The sequence below is a fragment of the Myxocyprinus asiaticus genome, chromosome 36 (genome assembly GCF_019703515.2).
Source record: "Myxocyprinus asiaticus isolate MX2 ecotype Aquarium Trade chromosome 36, UBuf_Myxa_2, whole genome shotgun sequence".
In the NCBI taxonomy this organism is placed as follows: Eukaryota; Metazoa; Chordata; class Actinopteri; order Cypriniformes; family Catostomidae; genus Myxocyprinus; species Myxocyprinus asiaticus.
Genome location: NC_059379.1, coordinates 40,961,934 through 40,974,049, shown reverse-complemented (window position 1 = coordinate 40,974,049; position 12,116 = coordinate 40,961,934). Strand labels below are relative to the sequence as shown.

At 37.2% G+C, this 12,116-nt stretch overlaps 1 protein-coding gene across 2 annotated transcripts in view; it reads right to left on the bottom strand.

Annotated features, from left to right (window-relative positions):
- Positions 1 to 12,116, bottom strand: part of LOC127427098 (wings apart-like protein homolog) — a 90,134-nt gene that overhangs the window by 39,673 nt on the left and 38,345 nt on the right. For both annotated transcript variants that reach the window (XM_051674464.1, XM_051674465.1), the window contains exon 6: positions 1,055 to 1,150. In XM_051674464.1, coding sequence (XP_051530424.1) covers positions 1,055 to 1,150 — 96 coding nt within the window. The remainder of the gene's footprint in view (positions 1 to 1,054; positions 1,151 to 12,116) is intronic.

Genomic DNA, 12,116 nt, shown 5'->3' with positions numbered 1-12,116 from the left:
GTAAGTCATGATTTTCACATGAAAATATTTTGTAGAAAATGCTATAATTGTTTTTCAAAAATGTGTGAAACCTATATGAGCTCAAATAATAAATTTCTACAAGCTTGTTTTGAACTAGATTTTTCAAAGACTTCTCATTTTTAATCACCTCTGACAACCTTATTTGTCGATGATCCGTTAACGGTTTAAAACAAAACTGAAGATTGGAACAATACTGATAACACGTTATTGTCATGTACATCTACTTATGTTATTTATATTTGCTCAAAATCCTGCATGTTTTAACTGTGCAGATGCAAATTAAAATGTGACAACATAAATGCTTCAAGACTGTATAATATAAATATTTTATTGTAAAGCAATAAAAAACTAATCACAACAAACTAAACCCATATAATGTCTGACTCATGATTCGCTATTATTTTAAAACTGTTGTATGATAGGACAATAATTATTAATAAGTGATTACATTAAATTAATTAAATGATTAATTTTGTGGAAAAACCACCATGCTATTGGTATACAAAGGCACTCCGATACAAAGATAAATGCAAGTATAGATTAAATTAATAAGTCACAGCAATAGTATTAATATTTGGTGAAGAAATGTCATGTAAGATCCATAAAGTTGTTTATTAAATAAGTGATACAAAGCAAAGATCCTGCAATATCATTTATATTGTTAAGAGAACTTGGAAAAGAGTAGAAGTTTTAAAGGGGTTGCACAGGCAGAGATGCAGCAATGTCATTTACACGTTAAGAGAACCGTAGGAGTTTTGTTTTTGATGCAAATTAAAAACACATCTTCTTTGCCGGTTCAGGTTTACTTCCTTGAGTTACTTCAGCATAGTGATAGTGGACAAAACAGCTTTTGGTAATTGCAGCAGACACATGATACTAAGCTCAAATTTTGTTGGGGCTTTTCATTAACGAGCAAAGGAAAAAAAAAACTAATTACTTGGGTGTATAAGGATGTAGCTGTTGTAGTGTTCAGTGGAGTATCCTGTGCTGTGTATGGGTGGGTTAATAAAGGTGTAGGTGTTGTAGTACTCACTGGAGGAGCTTGAGATTGTGACGGAAGTGAGGGAAGCAGTTCTTCTGTCTCTGGCTGGTTCCAGTGTCTGGCATTATACACAGCTTTAGTAGGTGACTGCAGAAAGTACGTAAAAACAAATGGTTACATTGATGATTGTAACACATAAAGGAACTGGCTGAACAGTAAACAAAGTATAATGGTAAACTTAAAACCAACTCTCTCCAACCAGCACTCCCAGCCGCCCCTTATCTCGCTCTCCCGCTGATCAGCTGACAGCCCGGCCACGCCCTCCTCCTCGTCACAATGATGTTCTCACACTACAGCGTTTAGTGAGGACTAGTTTGAGTAACTTATAAGCTACTTTATCAGCTTAACAGAAAACACAATTAAAGGGCTATTTGAAAATTTTTAGAGTCCTAAAATTAGGAGCGACAAGCTGATCATTTTTTAAGAGTTTTCCCTAAATGTATGAATTAGAATACACTTTTATCCTGAAGTTTTTTTGTTTTTGTTTTTTTTGTGAATTCGGGCCCAATTTTTCTTTTTTTTTGTTGGAGTGGCAGCTGTTTTCCGAACTAAAATGCATACCATGCAACCGCACCAAAGAGTTTAAAAACGGGGATCCTGAGTAGTACATATCAACTCCAGTACAATTCATAAATAGTATGAATGCTATCCACTCTAAATAAATGTGAACCACTAGTGATCTCTTGAAATGCATTCACTTCAGATAGATGCAAGTGTCAAATCTAGAGATGGGACAATATATTGAATTTCGATATATCACAAATCAAAAAAATGACAAACCATATTGAGGCAAAACTTGATATTTTGAAATTTGCTACATTGTTTTTTTTGTCCATGTAATCAAATGAATGACCCGTCAAACATCAATCTCTCTATCGCATGATTTTATCCATACTGCGCTTTTTTTCTACACTGTTTACAGGGTTCACACAAGGTCATTGAAGTGCTTGAATTTAACTTTTAGAAATGTAATTACAGGAATACCTGGAAAATCACCTTGTTTTGTTGAAAAGTGCTTAAAAAGGACCATTTCTTCAATGTAATGTGTCACGTATTCCACTTTCATTGAATAATGTGTCTTTTAAAGAGCACCTATTATGGTTTTTAAACATGCCTAATTTTGTTTTAAAGGTCTCATACAATAGATTTACATGCATCCAAGGTCAAAAAACACTTTAATTTGCCCATAATTTAAATTGCAGCATTACCTTTTTTTTCCCCAGTGTCAAAAACGACTCGTTCAATGATCTGTTCTAAAGGATTCATTCTAAACTCCTCCTTTCAGGGAGCCTACTCTGCTCTGATTGGTCAGATGTCCCAGTCTGTTGTGATTGGTCTACCGCAGTGTTTGAAGGCGGGTCAAAGATGTTTGCGAGCAGCCAATGAAGACCAGAGGCAGGTTTTTTGTTACCAAATTACGTAGGTTAATACAGGAAGTACGTCTGGAATTACTAACGACTCGTTTCAAGTGTTCAGAATTGTTCTTTCTTTTGGGAGTCAATAACTCCATTTGTCGTGCACTTTGCTTTTTGAAACTTTGCAGACTTTTTTACATTCACACACAGCTATAACACACACTTCATGAAAGGTAATATTTGAAAAACCATAATAAGTGCTCTTTAATATCCTTTCTGTTCTTTACAGACAGATAAAAAAGTACAAATAAATATTCATTTTGATCACAAATAGCACGGATGCGCTAAAAAAAAAACTAGACTTCTCTCTTGTTAATAAATTAACCGCAATACCTGAGCGAGTCTGTGAGATGCACGTTAAACTCTTAAAGTGACAGTACCATTATAGCACTTGTTTTACAAATGAATGTAAAATTAATGTCATTACTTGTAAATTGTACACATTTCAAACATTGACATCTCATGTCATTATTATACATATAATTTCAAAAAATAATATTAATTGATAAAATGTAGAATTTTTATATTTTTAAAAAGTTAAAATGTGACTATAATATATAATAAAATTACTTCAGTTCTGTTGCTTGTTCTGCAACTTATAAGCCTGAATGTAGCCCAATATTTTTGAAAGCTTATTACATGATCTTTTCTTATAAAGTATATGAGAAACTCTTGTTTAAACTTTCAGCATTTATATTGTGTATTAAAGAACTTTATTTTGATGAGAAATGTGTGCATTTTGCACACACATCTTTCAAAAAATAAAAAATGTTCTGCCATACTACAGTATGTCATTTAAATGTTCATATCACATCAACTTGTGAGATAACCATCTATAGTCAACTCTTTTTACTTTATTTTTTTTTAGGTTGTTATCTAAAGTGGTAAAGAGCTTTCACCAATATTTAGAGAGGTGTTCATGCCTGCACACTATTACTGTGAATAAAGGGGACATACACCACAAAATGAGAGGTTTGCTGCAGAATGGCAAATGTTTTGGTCACAGGTGACCTTCCTCAGTGCTTCATTACAATACCAAACCAAACCAAACGGATTGATGGAAATGTAGAACAAGTCGAAGCTGAATAATACTGTGAAACTAGATCTTAAAGTTTTTGGCATTGCTATGCCATTGCTAAAGGATTCTGGGTATACACTACTAGTCAAAACTTTTGAAACACTTGACTGAAATGTTTCTCATGATCTTAAAAATCTTTTTATCTGAAGGCATATGCTTAAATGTTTGAAATTAGACAAAAATATAATTGTGCCACCATATTAATTTATTTCATTATAAAACTAAAATGTAATTAAAAAAAGAAAGGTTTTGAAATTGATGACTTGGACTGAATAATAAAGAAAAGCAGCCAATAAGTGCCCAACATAGATGGGAACTCTTTCAATACTGTTTAAAAAGCATCCCAGGGTGATACCTCAAGAAGTTTGTTGAGAAAATGTCAAGAGTACATGTCTGCAAATTCTAGGCAAAGGATGACTACTTTGAAGATGCTAAAATATAACACAGTTTTGATTTATTTTGGATTTTGTTTAGTCACAACATAATTCCCATAGTTCCATTTCTATTATTCCATAGTTTTGATGACTTTACTATTATTCTAAAATGTGAAGAAAAAAAATTATAATAAAGAACGAGTGTGTTTCAAAACGTTTGACCAGTAGTGTATGTTAAGGCATTACTAGGCAGATTCTAGGGTGTTCTGTGCGGTTGCTTGCTGGCCCAAATGAGTCAAAAAAGCCCACCCCCAAGTCTCTAGATATGATTTGAATCCCTCCACATAATATCCATGGGAGATCCAAATGAGTCTGTGATGTTTTTGCCTGTTTTATTGTCCATCATGTAAAAGCCATACGTCTGATTGCTTGGAAAAAGTAATAGCACAACTCTCCTCAACAAGCTCCATGATTTGAGTTATCATTATGTCTGCAACACAAACGGTTCGGGACGAGTTATGCACTGAAGTTTAATACCAGGGATTAGGTATTTGAACAAACCCCTAACTTGTAAAATACAATACAAATGCATTAGTAATGCTTGCCAAAGCGAACACCTGTAATGAGACCTGTGGGGGCTGGAAGAGGGAATGGAATTGAACTCTTGTTCAAAACAAGTAATCAAAAGTGTGAAAACCTGAGAATAAATCTGACATATTCAAAAACTCTCCAGTCGCACAGATAACTGCCTCTAAATTTTATTTAAAATACAAAGCCTTCTGCTACACCTTGTACAAAGATGGCTATACTCCCTCTCCAACTGTAATCAAGTCTGTAATTAAAAGTCATTAAGAAGTGCTACATTTCTCGGCTTGTTTGTGTTGGCGGAGTGTGGATTGAAGCGCAGGTCATTTTTCTCGGCAGGAGCGCATTGAAAGCAGACCAAAGGAACACTCTGTATAAGAACAACTTGCAAAGGATGCCAAATTGAGTCAAACAGCAGGCACTGATGGTGCACAAAAAGCCAAGAGAGGAGGGGATGATAAAAGTGAACTTCACAACCGTAGGAGGCGTAAGAACAGTCTGCTAGGCAACAGTGAGGCTGGGTTATTAATAATATGAAAAGAGATGAGTCTGGCCCTGAACATAACTCTGCTGGAGACTGCTTTTAATCTTCTGTAATTAAGAAGTGTTCTTCAAGTCACTGGGGAGCGAACGTCTAGCTCCACCCCATACAGAGCTCCTCACACTGGGTTAGATGCTTCCAGAAGGTTTTGCAGAGGGAAATCAAAACTGCCCCCAAAAGATTTTTTTTCGACGAGTTGGAATCCCCCTGTAAAGTCTGGCAATGACGCTGCCAAGAAAGAGACTCAATGCAGGTCTCTCACTCCGTGAACAGCTCAGACATGTATCCAGCCATTTTTTTTTTTTTTTTTTTTTTTTACATGTCTTCCCCTTCTTTTAAGGCTTGAAAAACTTCACAGGGGGTGAACAGGAGGTGCAAGAAAATTACTATGTGTTTTTGTGGATCAAACTTTAAAATGTGCATCATTGTACACGGAATAGAAATTAAATCATTTGTAAAATATTGCAAAATACATTTTTTAAATACATTTACAAAATACACTAACATTTTATTGATTCCAATAAAGACAAGAATAGACTTAAACAGAATTATACATAGGGAATCAACTTCTAACCCTTTATACTATCACCTATATTCAGGACCGCCCCATCACCCAAAATACACAGTCTTGGACAGAGTGAGATTTGAGTGTCCAGACCTCACAGGTGAAATCCTGGACTCTGAACCAAAATTCTGGGATCACCAGCAGGTGGGTGTGTCTTTAAGACCAAGCCTATACAATGTAGAGGGGGTCCAATAAAATCGATGTAAAATCTTGAATTGCATAAGGCGCACCATTGCATCTTTAGATAGAGACTTGACATTTTTTAAGAATCCTAGCCCACACTCTTTCCTCCAATACCAAGTTTACATTTTTCTCCCTTAAATTAGCTTTAAATATTATAAGTCACTATTTTGAAAAAGAGAAAAAAGGCTCTGCAGTCAAAGATTAAAACCATAGCAAAGGTCTGGAGCTTCCAGTGTAAGATGGTTTCAAGATGGCGCCGCAGATGGCTGCTTCGGTGTGGAGCTCTCTAGTGTTTTTGTTACTTTTGTTTCTTTGTTATGTTTTTTGTCACTCTATCCCAATCCGTTTCACCAAGCATGAACTGCTGATTATTCGGCAGAGCATATCTGATAATTTTTTGCCGGTGTTTGATTATTCGGATGTTTCATTAGACATCTTAGTTGGAGGCGTGGTGGTGCTCTACAAGCGATCCAAAAGATGCAGGCGAGGGAAGCGAGCGGCGCGCTTGTGAAGCTTCGTCAGCGCAGCTTTAGGCATCCACTACCAAGTATTCATCTGCCGAATGTCTGCTCCATCGCCAACAAAATGGACTGACTGCTTCTGCTCACTTAAACAAGGACTTTTCTAACTCCGCTGCTCTGTGTTTCACGGAAACCTGGCTGAATGAAGCCATCCCGGACAGCGGGTTTCATCTGCCGGGCTTCCAGCTGTTCAGAGCGGATCGCGTTGCGGAATCATCAGGGAAAACGAGAGGCTGTGGAACATGCTTTTACATAAACAAAAGTTGCTGTACAGAGGTAACAGAGTTGAAGATGTGCTGTCCTAATTTAGAAGCACTCTTCATCAACTGTAGCCTTTCTACTCACAGCGGGAGTTTTCCTCGTTCATTCTGGTGAGTGTTTATATCCCACCACAATCATGCATGAACGCAGGGTTGCAAAAGCTGGCTGATCACATCACAGATACGGAGCAACAACACCCGGACTCACATATTATTATTCTGGGAGATTTAAAATAAGCTAACCTCACCCTTGAACTGCCAAAATAGAAACACATCACATGCTCCACCGAAGACAGAAATATACTGTATCACTGTTGCACCACGTGCAACTTTAGAACTCTCTGATCAATGTCTGGTTCATCTTCTCCCGACCTACAGGCAGAAACTAAAATCAGCTAAGCCTGTAGTAAGGACTGTAAAGAAATGGACCAATGAGGCAGAGCTGGAACTACAATCCTGCTTTGACTGCACTGACTGGAGTGTTTTTGAGGCTGCAGCCACAGACCTGGACGAACTCACAGATAATATGACATCATATATCAGTTTCTGTGATACATTCATCCCTACTAGGACATTTTATCATTCAATAATGATAAACCATGGTTTACAGGAAAACTCAGACAGCTTCAACATGCCAAAGAGGATGCTTACAGAAGTGGGGATAAAATACTGCACAATCAGGCCAGGAACAAACTAAGGAAATCAGAGTGGTTAAAAGAAGCTACTCTGAAAAGCTGAAAAAACAGTTTTTAGCCAACGATTCTGCATCTGTGTGGAAAGGTCTGAAAAGCATCACCAAGTACAAGACACTGGCTGATGAACTGAATGTGTTTTACCGCAGGTTTGAAAAGCCCAGTCTCACACTCCTCCCCCGCTCTGATCTTTACTTCACACATACACCAACACCTCCTGGAACCCCCCTCCTGCTACTCAATCTGCAATTATAATCTGTGAGGAGGATGTGTGCCAGGTTTTTCATAAACAAAAGACTAGGAAAGCTTCGGGCCCAGATGGAGTTTCACATGCCTGTCTGAAAGTCTGCGCTTACCAACTGGCCCCCATCTTCACACAGATCTTCAACACATCACTGGAGCAGTGTGAAGTTCATTCTGCCCCCCCCCAAAAAAAACACGGGACTTAATGACTACATGTTGCTCTCACGTCTGTGGTCATGAAGTCGTTTGAGAGACTGGTTTTGGCCCACCTGAAGGACATCACTGGACCCCTGCTGGACCCCCTTCAGTTTGCTTACCGAGCAAACAGGTCTGTGGATGATGCTGTCAATATGGGACTGCATTATATCCTGCAACACCTCGACAGACCTGGGACTTATGCAAGGATCCTATTTGTGGACTTCAATACCATCATGCCTGAACTTCTCTCAACCAAATTGACCCAGCTCTCCGTGCCCACCACAATCTGTCGATGGATCACCAGCTTTCTGACAGATAGGCTGCAGCTAGTGAGACTGGGAAAACTCATGTCCGGGACCCTCGCTTTTAGCACTGGTGCTCCTCAGGGATGCATTCTCTCTCCACTGCTCTTCTCCCTGTACACAAATGACTGCACTGCAAATGACCCCACTGTCAAGCTTCTGAAGCTTGCAGACGACACCATGGTCATCTGCCTCATCAGTGAAGGGGACAAGTCTGCATACGGGAGGTTGATCAGCTGGCTGTCTGGTGTTGTCACAACAACCTTGAGCTGAACATGCTCAAAAGAGTGGAGATGATAGTGGATTTCAGGAGAAAACCTTTGGGGCGGGACTATACATTTGCACAACCAATGGCGGTCAGGAGTTGTATCCGCCTGTTTGAGAACAGTCATTATTCTTTCCATTCCATTTGGCACCACTAGAGGCACAAAATAATTTGGTTAAAATTTTTAATTGGAAACTGCTCTCGGTTCACAGCGAGTTAAAAATGATGTAACGACTTTGCGGTTCAGTGAGTCAAGAACTGCTGAGTATTTCAGTCAGTCAGTGAGTGAGTTGATTCAAAATGTTTGAGACTGATTCAGGAGTCCTTTTAAATGATTCATTAAAGGGATAGTTCACCCAAAAAAATTCTCTCATTATTTAATCCCAGTCATGATATTCCAGATGTATATGACTTTCTTTCTTCAGCAGAACACATTTGAAAATAGAAAAACAGAAAAATATCTTAGCTCTGTAGGCCCTTAAAATGCAAGTGAATGATGATCAGACATTTGAAGCTCCAGAAATCACAGACAGGCAGCATAAATGTCATCCATATGACTCAAGCTGTTAAATTAATGTCTTCTAAAGTGATATGATCACTTTTGGTGCAGAAAATATCAATATTTAAGTACTTTTAAACTATTAATAATCACTTATGGTGTGATGTAATCATGTTGGCGCGTGAGACTTGAGAACTGACATGTGCGTCACAGCCAGAAGAGCAGCGCTGTTTACAAGTGAGTATGAGGAATGCTGTACAGAAGCTTCTTTAGTTTTGGTTTAGATCTATATTTGTATCTGTTTGTATTTCACAATGGTGCATTTGTGTGCTTATCCTGGATGTCTCAACAGAGAGAAAAACGTGAGACTACATCCGTAACATGCCAACGCGATTATGTCACACGAGAGACCGCGTGAACTCAGCGCTCTTGTAAAGCTTACCTGGAAGAGATGGTTTACAGTTAAAAAATACTTATTGGTCTTTTTTTTTTTTTTTTTGCACCAAAAGCAATCGTATCGCTTTAGAAGACATTAATTTAACTGCTGGTGTCGTATGGATGATGTAAATGCTGACTGTCTGTAATTTTTGGAGTTTCAAAATAGAAATCTCCATTTACTTGCATTTTAAGGACCTACTGAGCTAAGATATTTTTCTATTTTTTCTTCAAATGTGATCTGCTGAAGAAACTTACACACAACTGGGATGGCATGAGTGTGAGTAAAAGATGAGAGAATTTTCATTACTGGGTGATATATCGCTTAAAATAGGACTGGCTCATAAGAGTCATTTGTTCGGGTATAGGACTTCACTGGTCACAAAGTATGTTTGTTATTGTGTGCAACCTTAGTATACAATCCAGAAGAAATTTTTATTTATGGTCTTTGTATTATTTTGGATTATTAGTTTGATTCAAACAGAGTCTCTCTCACTACAGACCCCAATTTACTCCTCATAGTAAAATGCGTTTCATGTGATCCATTCACAAATCGTCAGACGAGACACTTTGCCTTTTACACCTAGTAATAAAATGCATCTCAAATGTGTCTCCTGTTAACTAGAGGTCGACCGATATATCGGTTTTGCTGATTAATCGGCACCGTTATCAGATTTCTGGAACTATCGGTTATCGGCAAAAATCCACACTGATAGTTTTTCCCCATTGCGTCCGGTGCTGGAGCGGCTGGGAAGGGTCCGCTGTTGTTATACAGTAAGAGAGCGGCCTCTAGAGGTGAAATAAAAACCACTTCACTGATGCCTTGTGGTGTTTGTTTTGACACGTGAGACTACACTCATGCATATTTAACGCTAGTGACTTGAGAAAGCAAATTAATATCAGAAACACATCTGATTTCTTTACATTTTTTTATCCTCATTGAAATACGATGACTTCAGATCGATCACATTCTTGTTAAATAGTTTAACAGAAAGAAGGTGTGCAATATGCTTTTAAAGTTATTTTTTAATTAGACACATCATCTAAAAAACAGTGCTCCTGCATGAGACGCTGAATAAACAAAAACAAAGGGAAACAAAGACATTCATCTAGTGCGTGTTTACATAGAAAAACAAATGGATCGATGCAAAAGTGTTTGGTGTGAACAGCCCCTTACAGTTGGTGGAGGTCTTTGGCCATTGCATCTTGCTCTCTTATCAGCGTTTCTCAAATTAACCAATGAATGGTTTAAATGCTTTGTCAGGAAAGATGTTCAACTTGGAAATGTGTGTCTCGAGATCCTCGTGTTCAGTTGCAGTCTGTTGTGTTTTGTCTGATTGAACAGCCTCTGGCCTGGGCTCATAATCTGAGCCACTTCACCATCGAGTTCAGCCGCATACCACTGCTATCTGTGAATATTGCTACTCTACATACAACTGTACTGAATAAAAAACAATGTAGCATTTCGCTGTTATTATGAAGCTTGAGTCTAGAGTAGAGTAGAGTAGAATCAGTGCAAGTGTAACACCATGTGAACTGTCTATTGAAGCGTTTTCCCCCCTCATTTTACTTTTGACTTAATATTTGAGAATATGGACCGATTAAAACTTTTTATTTATTTATTTTATTTATTTCATTAGTTGAAAATGAAATGCTCTTTTTTTAACAGCCAGGATAGGAATGTTCAATGCAATAACAGTGCTGAATGGTTTATGTATTTATTGCGCCCTCTTGTGGACTAAGGAAACACCGTCAATTTAAAAATCAGCTGACTTTAAAATTTATACAAAATACACTTATATTCAAGATACATTCTCTTAAAGCAAGTCTAAATGTCTTACATGTTTCTTCTCAAGTAAATGTATCTTGTTTTAAGGATTTTTAAATCATTTTAAATGGAAAACAATTTGATTAATAACAATAGGATTGTTTTTGCACTTTTGGATTTTTTTTTTATTTTTTTATATTTTGGTAATTCAGTAAATGTCATTTAGAGGTTTTTTTAAAAGATGATTTCGTCCTTTTTATTGTTAGTAAGCACGTTTAATACAACCTTTTAAGTCGAGGCACAAGCTGAATAATCCTTTAAGAGCTAATGATTAATCGTTGCAATAATCGCCAAATAGTCGAATAATCATTCGATTAGTCGATTATCAAAATAATAATTAGTTGCAGCCCTATTCAGATGTGTGCTTCTCATCTGTGTCACTGCATGTTCACATCAGACACACTAGGGGTTGGCACTATGACAAAAAACTTATATCACAAATTTTATATCACCATTTGATATATATCACAATTTTTTTTTTTTTTTTTAAGTCAACAAACATTGGTTTATATACTAAATAATCATATTGTAATGCCTATTTTTGAAAAATCCATTCATTGAATTAAATACTATTACTTCCTTTTGTATAATTTCCTCTATTCGGAACTTGACAAACACAGAGTAAAAAAAATTTGGTGGTATTCAATAAGTGGTAACCAACCTTACCACAATGAAAAATTTCAGTCTGATGTTGACTAGTTTTATTATTATAAAACACTTCATTAGGCTCTTAATAGTTTAAGTCATCTCTGTAAGTATTTGAATATCTGAAAGCAAAGCCGGTTTGTTTTCTAATATCTAACATCATTCGAACTGAATTTCATTAAGGGTGATGACACATAATTGCTGATGCATGACACATTGTTTTAGCTGTTTTCATCGTCACTGTTGGTTAGAATGTCAGGCTCCCTCACCGTTTGATATGTTTGACTTCCTCCATAGTGCTTTAAGGTAAAACACTCAAAACTCAGTAGATTTCAAATGGGTCATGCAAGTTTTGAAGCTTGTGCCATGATTGAGAGAGACCGAGCTTTCAGGGTTGAGTAATTCAAGTGTCTGTGGAGCCCAA